Genomic DNA, 18216 nt, shown 5'->3' with positions numbered 1-18216 from the left:
CCTGTATGTTTGCAACGTGGGTTGAAAACCTCCATCTCGTCACTTCTTAGTCACAGCACCAGGGAGAGGTAAATTCAGAAAACACTTTTCATGACATTGTTCTTTATCACATGCACAAGAAAAACAAGTATAAAAAATGTCATGTTTCTACAGATGCCCCACAGACATATGAAAGGATGCTCAGCATCACTGGCCATCAGGGAAATGCACATTAAACCCACAGTGAGATGTCACCTCCCACCTGTCAGAATGGCTACTATTGATAAATCAACAAACAACAAGTGTTGGAAAGGATGGGGAGAAAAGGGAACCCTAGTGCCCTGTTGGTGGGACTGCAGACTGGTGCAGCCACTGTGGAAAGCAGAATGGAGTTACCTCAGAAAACTAAAAATAGAATTTCCTTTTGACCTGGCAATTCCACTGCTGGAAATATACCCTAAGAATCCCAAATCGCCAATTCAAAAGAACTTATGCACCCCTATGTTCATAGCAGCGCTATTTACAATAGCCAAGTGCGGGAAACAGCCTAAGTGCCCATCAGTAAATGAGTGAATCAGAAAACTGGTACCTTTACACAATGGAATGCTAAGCAGCAGAAAGAAAGAACTCTTACCTTTTGTGACAGCATGGATGGAACTGGAGAGCATTATGCTAAGTGAAGTAAGCCAGGCAGGGAAAGACAAATACCACGTGATCTCACCTATAAGAGGAATCTAATGAACAAAATAAACTAATGAGAAAAATAGGACCAGAGGCATGGAAACATGGAACAGACTGACAGCTGCCAGAGGGGAGGGGGAGAAGGGGGATAATGGTGGAAAGAAGGGGAGGGATCAGTCAAAGACCATGTATGAATGACCCACGGGCATGGACAATGGTGTGAGGACTGACGGTGGGAGGGGGGAGTGAGCTGGGCGGAGGAGGGCAAAGGGGGAAAAACTGCAACAACTGTAATAGCCTAACAATAAAAAAATAAAATAAAAGGTATTTTAGGCAAAAAAAAGTCATGTCTCCGAGCTAAGATGAGCATTCTGTGATGACAAGGACCAGAGACACGCCACAGCATGCGCTGGAGAAAGGGAATAAAAAGGGTGACAGTCCTGAATGCTGTGTTCCACCACTCACCTGTTTTACAGAAATAGAGTTTTGTGCTTCCCACACAGGTATCTGAGCTGCAGTCCTATTCAGGCAAATACACGTTCCATTATCTCAAATGATACGCACTTCCAAGGAATTTATACTGAAGGACATGTCTAAATGGTGTGTGATTAACATGTAGGCTTCTCAGGGGAGCCTTTAGGGGTCAAAGATAGAATGTAGTCATTGTTCTAGAAACCCCTGTACCTGTTTTAATTTAGCACCTGTTTTAATTTCTTTTGAAAATTGCAGATCCATTTTATCCAGGATTCCTCAGGTGCTATCTACTCCAAATGAGCACCAAGAGCCGCCATCACCTGAAATGGCCGTGAGCGCTTGGAGTTGGATGACAAGCAGCAGGAATATATCCATATTTAGGGTGCAACAAGGGTTCATTAATGACATCATGAGTATGGCATGAGCAATGCAACCATTAGTCAAAATTCTACTTAATTGGCCAAAAGATAAACAAGAGGGGTCCACCAGCACCTGGCCAGGGTATATAAGGAACCCCCACGGGAGGAAGGCATTCACACCTGAGAACACCCAGCTCCTCTCACCAGCCCACCCAGCCCAGACCCAGACGCCACCATGACCGGCTCCTGCTGCGGCTCCACCTGCGCCTCAGTCTGTGGGGGCGGCTGCTGCCAGCCCTGCTGCCAGCCCTGCTGCTGCCGCGACCCCTGCTGCTGCCGCCCCTGCTGCTGCCAGACCACAGTGTGCCGCCCCGTGACCTGTGTGCCCCACTGCACACGCCCCATCTGCGAGCCCTGCCGCCGCCCCATCTGCTGTGACCCCTGTGGGCTGCAGGAGGGCTGCTGCCGCCCCATCGCCTGCTGCCCCACGTCCTGCACGGCCGTGGTCTGCCGGCCCTGCTGCTGGGCCTCCACCTGCTGCCAGCCCATCTGTGTGCAGGCGCCCTGCTGCCGGCCCCCCTGCTGCCAGCCTGCCCCCTGCCGCACCACCTGCAGGACCTCCCCCTGCTGCTGCTGCTGAGCAGTGACTCAGCTGCCTAAAGCAAGCAGTCGACCTTCTGAAAAAGTGGTACTCCGATTTCTCTGCCCAAGGAATCTTCCCTGAGCCATGAAGACCTCTCAAGTCAGCCAGGGGTTGCATGGAAATCCAGACTCATCTATTAAGACTTGGGCTGTTCTTGAGTCTGTGTAAGAGTAGCAACTTCTTTCTTTCCATCTTACATTTTAGGTCTTTGTGGCATGTTTGTTTTCTAATAAACTCCTCATCTTTGGCCTAGCAAACACAGCTTTGGTTTTACTTGTTCATTCTATTTTTTTTCTCATTAAATTTTAACATAACGGAATGGTGCTGATTGACTACCATCTGCAAATTGCACACGGTCTTGTATATAAAAGAAATTAAAGTTGGCTTAAAAATGTTCCCTTCTTCAAGAAACTTCCAGAACGGTGAATCAATTTGACAATAATCCGACTAAACATTAGACTATCAAAAAAATAAAAGTACAATATGCTGTATGATATCAACAGTGGAGTCACTATTGATTGAGAAGCACAAGAAAGATGGAAGGGAGGAAGTAGCACGTTAGAAAGGTTCAGATTTCGGGGTGCAGAGCTCAGGGAAGATGGCATTCTCAACAATGGCAACAGTTCGCACAAAGGTATAGGCTGGCTGTTCAGAGGGCAGTGGGCTGGGGGCACTGGGTATATGTAGAATAATAGTGGAAGGCAAATTTGGAAAATTTGTGTGCTTTGAATATTAACCAAGGGAGTACACCCTGAAAAGCAATGAGCACTAAGGAGCTATTGAAAGTCTTGAGGCAGGGTGATGGTATGATGACAGAGACACCGGGGGCATTCCTGTGGCTGCCACATATAAAAACAGAAGGCCAAAGCTAGATGTGTAAGGGCTCTACAGAAACCCACTGAAAGCTGCACTGAGATGACGGCCACAGAGTGAAGAAGACACAGAGAGTATGGAAGACCCAAATACCTTGAAGGAACATCAGTGAATACCAACGTGAGAAACAAGAAACAATTAGGAAGCAAACGTGACCTCCTGCAGTTTGGGAGTAAACTCCTCCGGTCAGTAGACACCGGAAAGAATTTTAACATATTTATGCTTATTTACTGTGTGTTTAAAACCACTACTCCACAGTGTATTCCACCTTCCACTAATATTCATAGTCCACTAATATTCACATTCATTTTTTTCTTTTATTGTTGGTGGGTGCCAGGACCAATGGCCACTAACTGTCCGGGTGCCCAAAGATTATGCTGCTGAAATCTCTTGACGTCGATTCTGCACGTAGAACAATCAAGCTGCCCTACGTGTGCCACTCACGACAGGAGCCCTTTCGAGCTGTCATATTTTTGAAAGAGGAGACAAAGAATTTTACTAACACACACTGGTCCTGGAAAGCAGCGTGGTCTGAAATAAAATGAACCAATCTAGGGGTGAAGCATAGGAGTTTTATACCCAGCTCTTCTGCCTGTGCACTGGCTGTGCAAATGGAGCGAGTCACTAACCTCTCCAAAACGCAGGAATTCCTGGACTCAGTAGTATTCTAACATCCACGGATGCTTCGGGGAAATGAAAGTAGTTCATAGCATGATATCAATGTTCCCACTTAGAACTCTGAGATTGAACGAATCTATATTTGACTATTTTCCTTGCTTAACCCTCCCTATCAATACTATACTGATTTGTGCACTAGAGCATGATATGAGATAGACAGATTAGAACTTGCTTTTTGCATAACCCTTTACTGCCTCGTCCATAATAGGATTTAATAAATGTGCTATTTATTTTTAAAAAATGAAGTCAGTTTCTGTAGCTATAAAATTAAGTGGCTGGACAAGATGATTTCTTAAGGTTTTGATCTCCAGTATGTAATGGCTCCACATAAACATGTTCCAGCTTCACACCTACGGTTGTGGTTACCCCGTGACATGGACGTCATTGCTGACACTGGCATGAGTCACGTGTTAATCCCATCCCTGTTCTACCCAACACCTCTACCTCATAAAAGCGATGTGCTTCTATTCAGGGTCAGAAGGAAGGAATAAGGCTACCCCAAGTAGCAATAATAGGTTCCTTGGGCCACAACCTTTTTTTTCATTCCCCGCCCCGGCCCCGTGTAACCATAAACGTCAAATGGAAAATCACAGCCTCTCTTTCAGCAACCACCAGAAATTGTTTCCATTTTTATTTTGCTAAAATTCATTTTAATCTCTTTGCACTCATACTTACTGAACAATATTTGATCATGCATCTGCCTTATAAGCACTGTGACCCAGAAAAAAATGCTTTCAAATTTCTGCTTTTTCTTTTATCGGGTCCCCCTTATAAATTAAACTGTTGTGCTCTTTGTTTTGATATCCTTGCATAAAACACAAGGTGTAGTTGCGCAAAATGGTGTAAACTGAAATGAACCCCACCTTGGAGAAATAATAGTGTCCAGGTAATCTGTATAGAAGTGATTTTCATATTTCATAGAAATATAAATTATACTTAAAATTTTTTTGTGTTTTTTCCTAATTACTGAATATGAATTGTAGCCCATATTTTAAATTCATGATAAAAAAAATATCCACAGTAAGCTGGAATGGAAGGGTTTTGTTCCATATAGCCTCCTGAGTGATGAATGCTTCCTCAAGGCTAAATAAGTGTGTGAACTTCAGGAGAGAACACAGAAATTAGAGCGATCCAATTGGAGAGAAATAGCTATAAATTTTTATGAATGTGGAGTTTATCAGGATTTTTATCTGGGTGATTATAGAGACCATAATCTTATTAATCTAGAAAACATAAAGAGGCGCTGGCTGGTGTGGCTCAGTGGATTGAGCGCTGGCCTACGAGCCAAAGGGTCACTGGTTCGATTCCCAGTCAGGGCACATGCTTGGGTTGCAGGCCAGGCTCCCAGTAGGGAGAGCACAAGAGGCAACCACACATTGATGTTTCTCTTTCTTTCTCCCTCCCTTCTCTCTAAAAATAAATAAATAAAATCTTAAGAAAAAATAAAAAAGACTATTTTAAAAAATATATATATAAATAGCCTTACATGAAGGACATGGTTCATAATAACAGTAAATGGGTAATAATTTTTTTCTGAAAACTCAAATTTTGGTGAATATGATGCCACAAGCCCATCATCTCATGAGTGAGAGGCACTTTGTCAGGTGAAAAATTACAGCGCTACTTGGAAACCAAACACCAACCACTCTGCCCAGGACTGCCGAGCACATTTGGTGAATACCAGCTGAGCAACAAGGAAAAACTCATTTGGACATATGTTTAAAAGAACTCAGTATGTAAACAGTCAGAGGGCCCTGGAAAGCTTCTTTAAAGAGTGACAAGGTAAAATTCTGACTGTCACAGACACAGAAACTGGCCAAAGCCTATAAACGGCCCCAGCGGGACAAGCATCCCTAACGCAGACACTCCCCTGAGCAGCCCCACTCTCAGCCCGACCTGGACACCATGGCCTGCTGCACCACCAGCTTCTATGGATTCCCCAGCTGCTCCGGTGGGACCTGTGGGACCTGTGGCTCCAACTGCTGCCAGCCCAGCTGCTGCCAGATCAGCTGCTGCCTGCCAACCTGCTGTGGCATGGGCTGTGGCCAGGGTTGTGGCTGTGGAGCTGTGAGCTGCCGCACCAGGTGGTGCCGCCCTGACTGCCGCGTGGAGGACACCTGCCTGCCCCCCTGCTGCATGACCAACTGCACCCCCCCAACCTGCTGCCAGCTGCACCATGCCCAGGCCTCCTGCTGCCGCCCGTCCTACTGTGGACAGTCCTGCTGCCGCCCTGCCTGCTGCTGCTACTGCTGTGAGCCTGCCTGCTGCCAGCTCACCTGCTGAAACCTTCTGATGGGAATCCTAAGAAAATGGCACATCCAAACTAACCAATGCGGAGTCCCAACAAACTCCTGAGCTCCCGTACCCGTAATCTAGCTTGCGACCTCTTGTCACATGGCTACCTAATTTTGCTAAGATATAAATTAATTTATAATAGAAGATCCAAAATATTTCATAGACCTGGATATCAACAGAAGTCCAACCACGTGAAAAGAGTGCATAACATATTGCTATAAATATCACCTGAGATATTTCAACAGCGCATTGGGTTTGGGCTTGAGTGCAAATTTTCATTCTTCGCTGATGAAGTCATGGTCAGAGAATTCTTTGGAACTTGTTACTGATTCTGGGGCACTGGGGCTTTCAAATCTCAATAAATGTGTCGGAGCACTATGGTTTTTCTTTATTGTGGCTTTAATAATGATCTTTAAAAGGTGGTTTTCCATTGTTTATTTATTAAATGGTCCAATATTCTGCAGCCAAAATATATGATTAAAGTAATACATCAGTATTTATAAGTGAATTCTTGGGGTCCTCAACTGTGCAGTTGATGGGTGAGGTGTTGCAGAAGGTCAGACTTACAAAAAGGAATTCTATGCCATTTAGCTTCTTGAAATCATGGCCAAACCCATTTATTCATTCATGTATAATTCTGTATGCAGGTTCTTTCCATCAGCAAGGGTATAAAAGGGTAACATGTGATTGGAAGGACTATACACACAGGATTTTACAATAATACATAAGATGGAAACGCATCCTGAGTCCTAGACCCTGCCCTTTAACTAACAATCCATGAATTCTTGAGTAATCCCATCACCTGCCTGGGCATCTATTTCTAACCTCAAAAATGAGAGAATGGAGTTTTCCTACTTATAATGTCCCTTCTAGGCATAGGGTACTAAGTCACTTCCTAAACAGGGGACACACTGACCATTAGTCACCTCAGATGCCTAAGGAAGAATAAATAGTCAATGGTCAGATAGTGTTGAATATGTTACCACCATTTTTCATATAAAACACATTAGAACATTAAAGAGGCCTGATGGGTGTGGCTCAGTTGGTCGAGCATCGTCCTGCAAAGCAAAAGGTGGCTAGTTCGATTCCTGGTCAGGGCACTTGCCTGGTTTGTGGTCCGGTCCCTGATTGGGACACACGCGAGAGGCAACCGATTGTTCTGTCTCTCACACATCGATGTTTTTCTCCTTCTCTCTTGTCCTCCCTTCCCCTATCTCTGAAAAGAAATCTTTAAATAAAGAACATCAGAGGGAGTGAGGTGTCCTGGAAAACGGACCCGCTGTAACCATCATTCCCAAACTGATTTAACTGGAGTGTCCTCTACTCACTCATCACCAGCGAACACCTAATGTGCCTCGAAACACACTTCACAAAACGACCGAAGGGAATTTCAAGCTCTGTTTGCACAAGACGTATCCAATTCTCATGTATTGTGAAGTAGACAATAAATGTCCGTTACAGGGATGGGTTTCAATGAACATGATGTTGGCATACATGATCCCCATTTTTATCCAGTCTCCAGAGGGAGTTCTAGAATGAAGCAAGGATGAAACAGAAGACATACAATGAAGCTTCTATTATAATGAATAAACTCTTTGGGATCTTCCAATCACTGTGGTGAGCTACCAGCTGGGGGCAGAGAGAGTGAGAAGTGGTTATTTAAAGGCCATTTGGTGTGCCTCTGGGTGACGCACAGGGTTGAGACTGCAGAAAAGTGTGGCGGCGGCACATTGTGAATGCCACAGACGCCCCCCAGCTGCATACTTTAACTGGTAATTTGTGTTATGCAACTTTCACCTCGATTTCTTTAAAAGTCAAAGGGATGGGGTCTCCACCAGTACAACGTCATAAGAATTAGAAAAACACACCACCTTTGGCTAAACGCAGCCCAAGGAACAGTGCTTGTTGAGCCCACAGCTCTTTGTGTGAAGAGTGAGGCTCTCCTCCCTCTGAGTGGACAGAGCCCCCACCAAGGCACACCCTACACACCCCCACACGGCACCTCTGGAACGCGGCCAATGCTCTGTTCCCTCCTCCGCCGCTCTCCTGTCTCCCATCAATCAGCCTGGGGTGGCGCTGACGGAATGCACCTTGTACTTAGAACGGCTTCCGCTCAGAAGCACGGGGAAGAGCTAGGCTGGCATTCAGGAGAGAAGAGAATGATCTTGGTGTTCCGTGTAGCACCAAGAGGTGGGGGTATTCATTTGGTTGGTATGGCAACCAGGTCTTCTCTCTGAGGAATTTAAGTAAGGCAGATGCAGCTGATATAGAGAACTGACAAAATGGAGGTGAAGGAATCAGAAGATCACCCAAAACGTGTAACTAGAAAAATGGAACCCTGGCATGTTAAAGAAAGTAATTCCACATGTTAGCATCTATAAACAGACGGCAAAAATTCAAGAATAATAGAAAAACACATCTTCTGTTCTTACAGTACTGAAATGGCCTGGGCACCATAACTTAAATGAAATAATTAAAGCCAGAAAGAATGGGCACAGAAATTTTAAAAAGCTTTAAATGTAAAGGTCCTGGTCATTTTTTTCCTGCAAAGGAGACCACCAATGGGAATATCCAGCATTTAAAAAGGATAGGGAATCTATACAGGGGAAGATCACAAATGATTCAACTTCTCGCTCTCTTTGTGTGAGAACCAATCGGGAAGAAATGGATTTAAGTGGTAGGACAGTAAGACATTTTTTATTTTCTTTCTTTATTTAGGGGAGGTAGAGGAACATTCAGATTAGTCTCCATTCTGCGGCAGAGGGGTGGAATTGTCAAAGTGTAAGTATCATACATGATATGATGGTTTATTGTTTTGTACCACGTTGACTGGGCTGAGGGAGAAGCAGTGAGCAGCTAAAACACTGTTGCTGGCTGTGCCTGTGAGGCCGTCTTTATTGCAGAGGAGATTAGCGTTTGATCTGCAGACTGAATAAAAAAGACGGACCACCCTCGCCGAGGCAGCCAGGCATCAGGCAGTCCAGTGGGGGCCTGAATAACCCAAAAAAAGGCAAAAGAAGGGAGAATTGGCGCTCCTGTTCGAGCTGAGACATCCACCTTCTCCTGCCCTCAGTTGGGTTGGTGTCTGGTGGGACTTCTCGGCCTTTGTAATCTCATGAGCCAATCCCTCCTAATAAGCAAATGCATTTATTTATATTTATACTGAAATACATGCAGGGGTGGGCAAAAGTAGGTTTACGGTTACTCATATGGAAAAAGACACACAGGTTATGATTCTTGCAATAGCTTCATGGACTCAGAAGCAGCTAGCTCACTCACAGCTGTGAACCTACGTTTGCCCACCCTGTATTCTTATATCCTGTTGTTGTTGCTTTTTATCCTGTTGATTCTGGTTCTCTGGAGAGCCCTGACTGAAACTTCTTATTCTTAATAATTCTCCAAGGGCAACTAAAGACCAGACACATGAAAACTGAGTTAAATTTTGCACTGAGGAAAATACTGGTGGAAAAGCACAGAAATGGCAATACGATACACAATGCTACCATCTCCACTGTCCCCATCAACCTGCATTTCAACGCCCCAACATCTGAACTTTGTGCAAGGAAACATAAATCATCTTAGTATCAAGGATTCTGTTGAATTTAGAAACAAAATAGATAGCTCCTGAGATTGTTGTAACGACAAATCCACGCATTTCTAGCCTCCTAGGTGGAAAATTAGCTAATTAACCAGTGGTCCAGATTTGCAAAAAGAGAAGAAAAAAATCACAAAGCACCATACCTTTTAAATCACGTTTAATGCGGGACTTGAAAGTGTCTTAATGCTAACTTGGAAAGAGTTGTGATCTGACTCAAAGCTTTCATCTCTGGAGAAGCAGCACTAACCCTTGGTCTTCTGGTTCAAACCCCACAAGTGGCATTTAACTTCCATTTCCCTTGGATAGCGTCCATACTCCACGGAGGCCAGGCCCCCTTACCTGGCACCCAGACAAAATCTTCACCTTCACCCCGTCAGCTGCCTCATTCAAAACATTTACATTTCCCAGCTCACTGGTCTCTGACACCCACAGTAAATGGCACACCACCCATCTAACCCAAGACGGTGTGCCACATACTCTAGTTTTAATATATGAAGAGTGTGACTTTTATTCAGTGAAGAACGTTTATTCTCATCACAAGAAAAAATGTAACTGCATGTGGTGATGGATCTTAATCAACTTACTGTGGTGATCATCTCACACACACACACACACACACACACACACACACACATATATATCAAATAATTATGCTATACACCTGAAACTAATAAATGTTACATGTCAGTGGTGTCTCCATTTTAAGAAAAGAACATTTAAATCCAGAGAATATCTTAAAATCAAAGACTGGATGAAGTCACAAGTCAAGTAAGATTAACTCTTTCAGCAATTATGTTTTTCTTGAAGAATATTTATTACACATTAAAAAAATAAAGTCTCCAGAGAAATTTCTAATAAACAGCGATATTACTCACCCTACACATTGTCTTTCTTCCCTGCACTCCCCAGTGGTCTGTAAGGAGAGGGGCAGATTTCCACGCCTTGTGCTCACCCTCTGATTTTCCCAGAACACCTGCCTACATGGAAAGGAGGGAATGGACTGCAGTGGTTTAAAGAATTGAGTCTGGCCTGGAGGGCAATCAGTGGATTGAGCGCGGGCTGCAAACCAAAGCATGGCAGGTTCGATTCCCAGTCAGGGCACATGCCTGGGGTTGCAGGCCACGGCCCCCAGCAACCACACATTGATGTTTCTCTCTCTCTCTTTCTCCCTCCCTTCCCTCTCTAAAAATAAATAAATAAAATCTTTAAAAAAAAAAAGAATTGAGTCTGAAGTCAGATGGCAAGTGTTCAAATTCCGGGTCCACCACTTGTTCAAGTGAGCTTGGACGGAAGATTTAAATAGGTTGGGGGCTCAGTTTCCTCATGGGGAAGACGGAAGAGCAATGACACCGACCCCACAGGACTGCCGTGAAAACCAAACGAATCGACACAAGCAAAGTCCTCACTACTGTTTGGACACGAAATAAGTGCTTCAAACAAACTGTTTCCAGTAACGAGTCATCCGCATTTCCCAGCTCCCAGGGAAAGCATCCCTGTCTGGCCGGCTGAATCCCGGCGCTGCTCTGGCGAAGTGAAGAGAAGAAAAGGGGAGAAGGGGCAGCTGTCAGTGCTGGAGGCCACATGGACGCAAATTAAACTGTCATGTGAGACCCCAGAGCTTAGGGTCAACACTGACTAATATTGACACTCCTTAAAGATGAGGCATCCGTCAATTATTCTCCGGGCAATGAGCAAATTGTAACAAATACGGGAAATTAGGGGTTGTGTAGTCATAGAGCGCTAATGACTACTTGGCCGTGGTAAAGGATCCTAATGGAACACCAAATAAAATCAACTTTTAAAAGGCTTTCAGAAGGGTGAACAAATAACTCAGAAACGGGGCAATTATTCTTCAGAAACAACTTGTCCAAACACAAACAAGGAAGAGACGGTGGGAATGACGTAAATAATAGCTGGCCGAGGCTTATAAAAGGCCAAACGTGGATGTTATCGCCAAAACTAAAAAATTTCTCCAACCAACCCCACTCTCAACCCAACCCCAGACACCATGGCCTGCTGCAACACCAGCTTCTGTGGATTCCCCAGCTGCTCCGGCGGGACCTGTGGCTCCGGCTGCTGCCAGTCCACCTGCTGCCAGCCAACCTGCTGCCAGACCAGCTGTTGCCAGCCAGCCTGCTGTGGGACCGGGTGCGGGACCGGCTGTGGCACTGGCTGTGGCCAGGGTTGTGGCTGTGGAGCTGTGAGCTGCCGCACCAGGTGGTGCCGCCCTGACTGCCGCGTGGAGGACACCTGCCTGCCCCCCTGCTGCGTGACCAGCTGCACGCCCCCAACCTGCTGCCAGCTGCACCATGCCCAGGCCTCCTGCTGCCGCCCGTCCTACTGTGGACAGTCCTGCTGCCGCCCTGCCTGCTGCTGCTACTGCTGTGAGCCCACCGGCTGCCAGCTCACCTGTTGTGAGCCCACCTGCTAAAAAGCCAAGTTGCTGATTTTCAACCTGAAGTCTCATCTTCCAACTTAAGCCATGAACCGATTACATGTTCAACCACCCTTGGGCTGCTAACAAGTTCTCGAACTTTTATTTGGCTTTTTTGTGGAGGTTACCAGATATGAGACGCACAGGCCTCTCTTCCTCACAAAGCTTGATCTCCCCACGGAGGCTGCAAAACACAAGTTGGACTGAAGAAACAGGAAAACCAATTTGTGCTGGGATTGACCTTCGGCGACCGTTTGATCCCACGCTCCAGGACTCCATGACACTGAGGATGTGGAAGGACCATCCGCACTTCTGACACACTCACCTCCTGCACGCCGCCATCCTGCAGCCTGCACTTCCCGTGAGACGAGAGCACTGTACCAGGGCCTAATAAATTCTGTCTGTTTGGTGCAGCAAACACATCTTTTTTTCTTCATTGGGTGTGCTCGTGGTGTAGATTTCCTAGAAAGTCATACAAAAGATTCTAATCTTGTCTTGCTATATATACTGCACTGCTCTTCTTATGCAGCGTTAGGAAATTCGATCAGGCCCAATAGGAGTGATTCCCCATAAAAAGACACAGCAAGTGCAGTTCTAGGGCCTCAGAAATGGCGCAGGATACGGTCGTATCCTGACCTCACACAGTGCTCTCACGACCAGAGGGCTACAGAAGTCAGGACCTCTGGATCCAGCACCAGAATGGATTATTTTTTCATGGTCGTTAGAGGAATGCTCTTTCAGGCAACCCTCAAACAATGGTAACATATGCTAATGTATCACACGTTTCCATGTACATGTGGTCTTGTTATCATAGGTAGTTAGCTAATTATTAGTAAAAGGGGAGAAGAACTTGGACAATGTGCTTAATAAAGTGGGGAGCATGAATCTGCTTGTTTCACGCTCCGTGGAATTATAACATTTCTCCGCCAAGGGGATTAACACTCCCTGCTTTCTGCCTCCAGTACCAGACTGGGGGCTCAGGGGGGAGGTGTTTCACTATGGAGGCCTGTCAGTCTAACTAGAAGGTGGACCTATCAGCCCTGCCTGGTGTAGCTCAGTGGACTGAGTACGGGCTGTGAACCAAAGCATCGCAGGTTCTATTCCCAGTCAGGGCACATGCCTAGGTTGCAGGCCATGGCTCCCAGCAACCGCACATTGATGTTTCTCTCTCTCTCTCTCTCTCTCTCTCTCTCTCTCTCTCTCTCTCTCTCTCTCTCTCTCCCCCTTCCCTCTCTAAAAATAAATAAATAAAATCTTTTAAAAAAAAAGGTGGACCTATCAGAATCCCATGAAAATTTGGGAAATTTCATTGGTCATTTTGAAAAAGCATCTGGCCTTTCCCAAACTTAAACTAATATAATCCCAGGGATACAAAGAACCTCTCCCTCCCACCCCACCACCCAGTACTGCACTCGCCCCATGCGCTTGTGCGATCTCTCTCGCAAGGGGGCACACAACCATGTAGGCCTAGCAGCTACCGGGGTCCACTGTCGACTGCGTGGGCTCCAAAAAAATAAGCTTGAGTATGGCCCAGGATCTATGGAAAATGACTCTATTTCTGGCCCTGATTTTCCATGGCAGGGTGAACAGCAATGGGAGGTTGGAACCCAGGGGCAGCCTTCCGCATGAATAAACAGTTTTGCCACACCGCAGTCTCCTGTGCGTGAGTCCTTGGGAAGCTTTCCTCACGGTCCCGCGGAAGAGCCTGGCTTCCACCAGCAATAGCATGGCCGAGGAAAGCAAGAGAGCGAGAAGTTGGGAAAGCCTCTTGGAGGAAATATGTTTTTAACTAGATGAAGATTTTTTTAAAGATTTTATTTATTTTTAGAGAGGGAAGGAAGGGAGATAGAGAGAGAGAGAAACATCAATGTGTGGTTGCTGGGGGTCGTGGCCTGCAATCCAGGCATGTACCCTGACTGGGAATCGAACCTGCAACATTTTGGTTCGCAGCCCACGCTCAATCCACTGAGCTACGCCAGCCAGGGCCCAAGATGGAGATTTTTAATCCCAAATCTTTTCCCCCAGTTTCTGAACTGAAAGTGAAAATAACAAAGATTTTGCTCTATTTTTAGAATCAACATATGTGCTTTGGCTTAAAATGTATATAGAAATACACATGTTTATTATACATATACATGCATTTATATATAATACACATATGCAATGAATTTATACACATTTAAATACAAGCATTACAGAATACTTCATAAAGTTGGGTAATTTGGGGGAAAGGATCAGGTTTAATTCATTGTTCCTTGGGATTAGAACTGGAGAAACAGAAGAATAAAAAAATAAGAATAAAAAAATTCTTATTTTTTTATTAAGAATATGTAAAAGACTTAAATGTAAGTCTCAAAACCATGACCATCCTAGAATAAAACATAGGCAGTAAAATCTCAGAAATGTCTCATAGCAATATTTTTGCTGACATATCTCCTAGGGCAAGGGAAACAAATAAAAACTAAACAAATGGAACTACATCAAACTAAAAAGCTTCTGCACAACAAAAGAAACCATCAACAAAATGAAAAGGTAGCCAATGCATGACAGAGCATATTTGCCAATTATACATCTGATTTGGGGGTAATTTCCAAAGTACATAAATAACTTATACAATTCAACACCAGAAAGACAAACACTCCAATTTAAAAAAGGGCAAGGGACCTGAATGGACACTTTTGGAAAAGGACATACAGATGGCCCACTGACATATTAAAAAAAATGCTCAACATCACTAATCATCAGAGAGGTGCAAATTAAAACGACAACGAGGTATCATCTCACACCTGCCAGAATGGCCATCATAAACAGATCAACAAACAACAAGTGGTGGTGTGAATGTAGGGAAAAGGCAGTACCCGTGCACTCTTGGTGGAACACCAATTTGAAAGAATATATGCACCCCTATATTCACTGCAGCGTTATTTACAATAGCCAAGATCTGGAAATGGCCCCAGCGCCCATCAGTAAATGAGTGGATAAATAAAAGCTGTGGTGCATTTACACAATGGAATACAACATGGCCATATAAAAGGAGGAAATCTTACCTTTTGCAAGAGCATGGATGGACCTGGAGATTACTATGCTAAGTGAAATAAGTCAGCCAGAGAAAGACAAATACTATATGATCTCACTTATATGTGGAATAATGAACAAAAGAAACTGACAAACAAAACAGAAACAGAGGCATACATGCATGGAACAGACTGACAGCTGTCAGAGGGGAGGGTGGAGTGGGGGCTGGGTGAAAAAAGGAGAAGGGATTAGCCAAAGATCATACATGCACAGCACATGGACACAGACAACAGTGTGGTGATGGCCAGAGGAAAGGGGCTGGATGGTGAGCAAAGGGGGAGGCAGGGGTAAATGGGGACATCTGTCATAGTGTCAACAATAAAGATAAAATTTAAAAAGAATATTACTTTGGTTAAAATTACAGTGTTTTATTCAGTCAAAGGTTAATAAAAATCAAGTAATTAGAGAGCATGAATACAGGTTAACATGTAAGCAAAGAATCAATTTCCCTGACATAGCACCAAGAGACCTATCCAATCCAGAAAATACCCCTTGAACAACAGAACAGAAACGAAGACACATTTGACCCCTTGCTCCTTTGATTCTAACTACTGACCACTTTCAGGTATTGCTACCTAACAGCTGCTACTGAGAAAAACAAAAAACAGACAGGAGGCTTTGGTGAAATTTGACTGTTTAACATTACCATACACTACTGATCATTCATTCCCTCTTGAATTCAACAAGCACAGACTGAGCATCTACATTCAAGATGGTGCAGAAGGTACTGTGTAGGAAACTATAGTGAACCAGACGTGGGCAGATCATGCCCTTGGGGAACAGGCAGAGCTGGTAAAGCAATTACACAATTTTACCCCCGGAGGTGTCTGAGAGATCATCTCATTTTACGGATGAATAAACCAGTGTCCAGAGGGATTAAGTGACTTTTCTGAGGTTCAGTCACTTAATGGTAGAACCAGTTTGAGAAGCTTATTTACTGCAATTAGCTTAATTCTTAATTGAAGAGCTCAGTCCCCTATATCATGTGACCACCTCTAGTCACTTAACTCTGGACCTGTTTATCACAGAAATGGACACTTGAAGCCTATATGATGATATTAACCAATGTCACTCCAGTAACTTAAATAAAAATAAACAAAGTCACCTTCAGTTTAAAATTCTTTGATTTTTTAAAATTCAAAAGCACAAACTAAAAACAATTGAAGACTTCTCAGTAGAGGATTACTGAATAAAATGTGGTATGATCATACTCCGGAATATTGCCTAGCCATTTAAAAGAATAAGTAATAATATGTATAGAATAAGCCAACAAATTGAATAACCTAGACGAAATGGATAATTCCTATCAAAACTGAATCATAAAGAAATAGAAATCTGAACAGGTCTACAACTAATAAGGAGATGGAATCCATAATAAACCTCCGAGAGAGAAAATCCCAGTGTCAGAGTCTTCATTGGTGAATTCTACCAAAAACTAAAAGAAAAACTAAGATCAATCCTCCTTAAACTCCTCCAAAAAATGAAAGGCGGGGGGACCACTTCCAAACTCATCCTATGATGCCAGCATTACCCTGATACCAAAGTCAGGTAGACCACACAAGAAAAGAAAACTACAGACCAATATTCCTAATTAATATTGATGTGATGTTCTTTGACAAAACACTAACAGAATTCAAAAGCACATTGAAAGGATACACACCATGACCAAGGAAGATTTTCAACATGAGGAAATCAATCAATCAATACATACATCACATAGCAGAATCAAGGAGGAGGGTGGACACATGCATATCTCAAGAGATACAGAGAAAACATGTGATGCCATTCAACAGCCTTCCATGATTAAAAAATTCAATAAACTAGGATTAGAAGGAAACCACCTCAGCATAATAAAAGCCATAAATGAAAAGCCCACACTAACATCACACTCAATGGTAAAGGGCTGAAAGCTTTTTCTCTACGATCAGGAACGGAAGGATGCCCACTCTCACCTATGCTATTTTACATAGTGTTGGAAGTCTTATCTAGAGCAATTAGGCAAGAAAAAGAAATAAAAGGCCTCTAGATCAGAAAGAATGAAGTAAAATTGTCTTTATCTGCAGATAATACAATATTATAAATAGAAAATCTGAAAAACATCACCTCCCCCCCCCCGAAAATGTAAGAACTAATCAACGTATTCAGTAAAGTTTCAGGATACAAAATCAATTTACAAAATCAGTTGCATTTCTACACATTGTCAACAATCTATCAGAAAGAGAAATGAAGAAAATAATGTCATTTACTATGGCATCAAAGGAATAAAATACTTAGGAATAAATTTAACCAAGGAAGTGAAGAATTTGTACACTGAAAACTATAAGATATTGATTAAATAAATTAAAGAAAACAGAAATAAATGAAAAGGCATTCCATGACCATAGATTAAGAGAATGAATATTCTTAAAATATCCATACTACCTAAAGCAATCTAAAGATTTAATTCAATTCCTATCTAAATTCCAATGGTGTTTTTCACAGAAATAGAAAAAAATAAGCCTAAAATTTGTATGGAGCCACAAAAGATCCCAAATAGCTAAAGCAATCTTCAGAAAGAAGAACAAAGCTGGAGGCATCACACTTCCTGATTTCAACTATGTTACAGAGCTACAGTAATGAAAATTGTATGGTACTGACATAAAGGCAAACATGTAGACAAATAGAATAGAACAGAGAGCCCAGAGATAAACCCTCACATATATGGTCAAGTGATTTTCAACAGGGTGTCTAGACCATTCAAGGGGAAAGGACAGTCTTTTCAACAAATGGTGCTGGAAAAAAATGGATATGCACATGCAAAAAAAAAGTCGACCCTATCTTAGATATATAAAATTAAATCAAAATGGATCAAAGACCTAAATATTATAAGACCTAAAACTCATAGAAGAGAACATAGGGGAAAAGCTTCACAACGGTAGATTTGGCAGTGATTTACTGAATATTACACCAAAAGCATAGGCAACAAAGTAAAAAATAAATTGAACCACATCAAAATTAAAACTTTTGTGCATCCAAGGACACAATTAACAAAATGGAAAGGAATCTATAGAATGGGAGAAAATATTTACAGATCACATATCTGATAAGGGGTTAATATCCAAAATATAAAGAGAACTCTTAAACTCAA

The 18216-nt window shown here is 43.3% G+C and overlaps 2 protein-coding genes and 1 non-coding gene across 3 annotated transcripts; 2 read left to right on the top strand and 1 right to left on the bottom strand.

The window, feature by feature from the left end:
* Positions 1-1728: 1728 nt before the first annotated feature.
* LOC114503339 (keratin-associated protein 1-3-like) lies at positions 1729-6236 on the top strand. The gene is made up of 3 exons (XM_028520860.2): positions 1729-2122; positions 4030-4160; positions 5578-6236. The coding sequence occupies exons 1-3, from the start codon at positions 1729-1731 to the stop codon at positions 5968-5970; spliced, it is 918 nt and encodes a 305-aa protein (XP_028376661.2). The 3' UTR covers positions 5971-6236.
* Positions 3336-3469, bottom strand: LOC114504425. The gene has a single exon (XR_003685197.1). It is a non-coding gene; the product is annotated as a U11 spliceosomal RNA (small nuclear RNA).
* Positions 6237-11576: 5340 nt separating the features above from the next.
* LOC114503338 (keratin-associated protein 9-3-like) lies at positions 11577-12268 on the top strand. Its single transcript, XM_028520859.2, has one exon. It carries the CDS (start codon positions 11589-11591, stop codon positions 12009-12011), a length of 423 nt encoding a protein of 140 aa, XP_028376660.1. The 5' UTR covers positions 11577-11588; the 3' UTR covers positions 12012-12268.
* The last annotated feature ends 5948 nt before the right edge of the window (positions 12269-18216 follow it).

Source organism: Phyllostomus discolor, chromosome 8 (assembly GCF_004126475.2).
Source record: "Phyllostomus discolor isolate MPI-MPIP mPhyDis1 chromosome 8, mPhyDis1.pri.v3, whole genome shotgun sequence".
Taxonomy (NCBI): domain Eukaryota; kingdom Metazoa; phylum Chordata; class Mammalia; order Chiroptera; family Phyllostomidae; genus Phyllostomus; species Phyllostomus discolor.
This window is presented reverse-complemented; position numbering and strand designations above follow the sequence as displayed.

Bases quoted from the DNA above. Each gene is read 5' to 3' on its own strand.
- LOC114503339 (XM_028520860.2), top strand. From the start codon at position 1,729: ATGACCGGCTCCTGCTGCGGCTCCACCTGCGCCTCAGTCTGTGGGGGC. The intron at 2,123-4,029 runs GCTGCTGCTGAG...AACATGTTCCAG, and splicing joins CTGCAGGACCTCCCCCTGCT to CTTCACACCTACGGTTGTGG. The intron at 4,161-5,577 runs GTCAGAAGGAAG...CCCCACTCTCAG, and splicing joins GCGATGTGCTTCTATTCAGG to CCCGACCTGGACACCATGGC.
- LOC114503338 (XM_028520859.2), top strand. From the start codon at position 11,589: ATGGCCTGCTGCAACACCAGCTTCTGTGGATTCCCCAGCTGCTCCGGC.